This window comes from Thalia democratica, chromosome 7 (assembly GCF_965202585.1).
Source record: "Thalia democratica chromosome 7, ktThaDemo2.hap1.1, whole genome shotgun sequence".
In the NCBI taxonomy this organism is placed as follows: domain Eukaryota; kingdom Metazoa; phylum Chordata; class Thaliacea; order Salpida; family Salpidae; genus Thalia; species Thalia democratica.
Genome location: NC_139171.1, coordinates 55,453,233 through 55,457,102, shown reverse-complemented (window position 1 = coordinate 55,457,102; position 3,870 = coordinate 55,453,233). Strand labels below are relative to the sequence as shown.

Genomic DNA, 3,870 nt, shown 5'->3' with positions numbered 1-3,870 from the left:
AAGTAATTTCTCAATTAATAAAACTTTCATTTCTTATTGAAGAAAAATTGATAATAATAACAGAAACTTTTTTAAGATTAGTTTACTGAGTTATTATTTAACGTATACTATTTTGATTTTGTACAAAACTAAATATATAAAGTATAATAAAAACAATTATTTTGTTTATTAAAAATAGTTTTATTGTAAACAAGTACATGATAGTATAAAACGTCCAAAATACTAGTTTAGAATATTAGTTTCCAAAAACGTTTAACTTAAACCTATTAAAATTTTTATAATATAAAAAAGTTATTTAAAACAAAAATATTTTAAATTATAAGTAAAATAAGCTTGTTACATTATTATATATAAAGACTAGTTAAAAAGGATATGACTCCTTAAACATTAGTTTTATTCTGAAAAAGATATAACCGTTTATATTTTTGTGTAGTGAATTCACAAATGAACATTCTTAACAATTTTATTAAATTTCAGAAATTTTCAAGCAGATATAGCTCTTGAGATCTTTTTCGACTCAAAACATTTCTTCGGTCCATTCCTCCCGTTCAGTGTCAAAGACGGCAACTTTGCTCCTGTTGTACATGAAAACCAGTATTTTTTCACCAGCTGTAAACGCCCCGCGCACATTTTTGAAACCGACGTCCGCAAATGGACTTTTTACAACGGAGAATATGTCGCTAAACGCGACGTAGACCTCGCGCTCTTCGCTTCCTCCTCCAAACGCATACAACCTGCTGGCCACCTGGACAAGGCAGTGCCCGCTCCTGCCCTTGATCATTTTGGGCATGCCGGTCCACTCGTTTGAAACGTGGCAGTACGCCTCGTTGGTTCTCAATTTGATGGACGGGTGATCCAAGGTGCCGCCTGAAACCACCACCCTGCCTCGGAACGTGCAGCTCGCGGCACACTCCGGCGCCTCGTTCATCTTCGCGATGCTTTTCTTTTCAAGTGTCTCGGTGTCGAAGTAGAAGCAGCTTTTTGTTGGTGTTCTGATCTTTCCGCGGCTGCCCCCGATGAAATACACCCTGTCCATGAAAGCGCTTAGACTGTAGCTTTCTACTGAGTCCTTTATTGAACTGACCGGTTTCCACGTGTGCACAGCAAAATCGTTCTTTCTGGCGTTTATCGAACCTCCGCTTCTGTCGTTAAAAAACAAGTAGAACTGGTGTCGAACGTTGACCGCTTTGATATAGTGGCATTTGGGCAATTCTTTCAGCAATGTGACGTCGTCGAAGTTTTCCCCGTCGACTCTAAATACATTAGGATCAGTGGTATTTTTTCGGGTTTTATACCGCCGCAAACCAGAATGGAAAACTTGCTCAGACCGCAGCACCTGTCATTTTCTTTGTAGTTTGCTTTGTTAATTCGAACGTCCCTGACCACTTTAACGCATTCCTTGATATGCATAAACACGGAAATGGACCGCATGGAGCGAGATTTGCTGACTATTCCATTCAAAACTTCATCAGGTAATAATGAAATGCGGATTTTCACGAACAGTTTTTCAGCAACTTTTTCCTCTCGTCGTACCTGTGGCTCAACCATGCGTGCGCTGCCTCCGTAACTTCCAACTCCGAGTCGACGTGCAGCTCGGTCCTGGACATAATTTTTTCTACAGATGAAAATTCCAGATGTAAAAAATTTTTGCTTTTTCTCACCGTCGCGAAATAGCTATAAACAAATCTGCTGGTTTGTCGCGCGACGTTGGCTAAGCTGAATACTGCTGCTAGTTGGTGGTGAGTTGCTACGTTTTGTAGATTGACTTCCGCTTTCATGAGTCTGGGAGTGATTGTTTTGTCTGTGAAATATTTTACCTATTTTAAGAGGTAAGATCACATTAGAGCCTTTACCGTGTCCATTTACTAAAAAAGTTAAGTTAAATAAATTTTCGTTTTTCAATAAAACTGTTGTGAAAAAATATGTAATAGCATTACTGTGATTAATGAGCATAACTTTGCTTTATTATCATTTTCCGAATAACAGCTGCATATTACTTACTTTTTTCATAATATATGTATAACAATCAAATTTAGTTGAATATTATACTTTTGTTGTTTTAAACCAGTTGTAACAAAATTATTTTGTGAGATTTTTAAATTGTTCTAGATTGACCTATTTTAATTCTAAACTTGAGTATACAAAAATAATTAGCATGGTATATAAGCCTACATTTCAAAATATTTGGTCTTCATATAGTTTCAAGTGTATTTTTAAATATCTAAGCATAAAATAGACACAAAATAAAATCTTATTTCTAAATGAAAGCATATTTACTACTTAGCATGTAAAAATAATTAAAATTCCATTATTTTTAGTGATTTTCTTTGAAAATTTCTCAAATTCCAGGTCTTCCAGATTTTTTAGCCTAAATTGTCATATTCTAGGTTTTTAAATAATTCCAGTTTTTCTTGCAATATTACAGAATGCAATATTTTTACAAATTTATCTTACCTTTTGTAAGCAGATTCTTCAACTTTTTCAGTTCATTTTGGTCGAAACTTTTTAAAGCGTTTGTCTTACATTTTTTTGTAAATTTATAAACTTCAGGCTCTTTAGAAATGGAAAAGGTTTTTAGCAACAGATCAGTCTCACTTTCAAGCTTCAGTTTCTTTGCTTTAGATCCTTCAGAGTTCTTGTTGTTATTTGAACTCGCGACAAGAGAATTTTCTGGTTTTACCCGCATTATCAGTTGTAAAAAACAGCTGAAAATAAAAAGTTGATAAGTGTATTGTGTAACAATTCTTATAAAAGCTTAAGTATAATATTTTTATACTACGCACAATTTGCGTAGAGTGGATTTTTATTGCTAACAATGAAAAAAAAACCTTTTTTTTTTTTTGTTAGATGAAGACTTTTTCTATCATAATAAATCGCTTATGTTACATTTGTTAAAATCTTCTTAAAATAAATTAAAAAAAAAGAATTATTGAGGAAAATAGGTTTCTAAAAGAGTAAGTGAAAATTGATAATTAAACTATTTACAAGAATTTGAAAATAAAAATGCCATTAGTTAAAAGACTTAAAAATTGTTAGCTAACATAAGAGTATTATATTTTGAAGAGGCTCTACAGTATAAATTAAAAGTAGAACAAAACTTATATAAAACTAATTTTATCTAATTAAGAAATACAGCTAATATGATATTATATCTTTAAGTTTTACATTACTTTAAAAATATAGGATTGATACCATACTCAGAGTATTTTTTTACTAAAATTTAACTTAACAAAAAAAAAAGCCTAAACAGACTTAAAATAGAAAAGTATACAAACAAAGAAAGTTTTATGTACAAACTACAGTTTAGATAAAACTAGATCAGCTCTACAATTTTAAAAGAGTCAAATTTTATATATATATTAATAAATTTAAAACACAACTGTTATTTTTTAATTAAAAGATAAGAGATCTGATTATCTCATACAAGCTTAATTTTCTAAAAAAATTCTAGGATATATGTATACCTGAATATTCAAATTCACTAAAAGGTTATTATGACAACAATTCAAACTTACCTTTCAATAAACAAAAAATATATATCTTTATGTCATAAATAATTATTAAACTACACCGTTTGGTCTTTTAAAATGTTATAGCAATTTTTATTAGAGTTAAAGAGTCATAAGTACAATTTTATTCACTATTTTTTATCTGATTCCTATTTAAGTAAGAAACTTATTTCTATACCACTTTACTGATACATTACAAAACGTTTTTACTATTCAACTGGCTTAAATATTTATCAACATAAAAGTGTAAATCTGGATTGGATTTTAAAAAATAAAAGTTTCTAATACCTTTTAATGTTTTAGTTTTGGCACTGCACACTAACAAACCTTAGAGAACAAAACTACACCTTAAATAAAGTAG

The 3,870-nt window shown here is 30.9% G+C and overlaps 1 protein-coding gene across 1 annotated transcript; it reads right to left on the bottom strand.

Annotated features, from left to right (window-relative positions):
- Positions 1-517: 517 nt before the first annotated feature.
- LOC145841642 (kelch-like protein 25) lies at positions 518-2,686 on the bottom strand. Its single transcript, XM_082948994.1, has 4 exons — positions 2,596-2,686; positions 1,502-1,801; positions 1,319-1,448; positions 518-1,253 (listed from the first exon to the last, which is right to left on the bottom strand). Exons 1-4 carry the CDS (start codon positions 2,684-2,686, stop codon positions 518-520), a joined length of 1,257 nt encoding a protein of 418 aa, XP_082805120.1.
- Positions 2,687-3,870: the final 1,184 nt, after the last annotated feature.

What these genes read in the sequence shown, in the direction of transcription:
- LOC145841642 (XM_082948994.1), bottom strand. Translation starts at nt 2,686, where the DNA reads ATGCGGGTAAAACCAGAAAATTCTCTTGTCGCGAGTTCAAATAACAAC. An exon ending in GAAAAAGTTGCTGAAAAACT is followed by an intron (nt 1,449 to 1,501) that starts GTTCGTGAAAAT and finishes TGAATGGAATAG; the next exon opens with TCAGCAAATCTCGCTCCATG. An exon ending in AGGTGCTGCGGTCTGAGCAA is followed by an intron (nt 1,254 to 1,318) that starts GTTTTCCATTCT and finishes TAATGTATTTAG; the next exon opens with AGTCGACGGGGAAAACTTCG.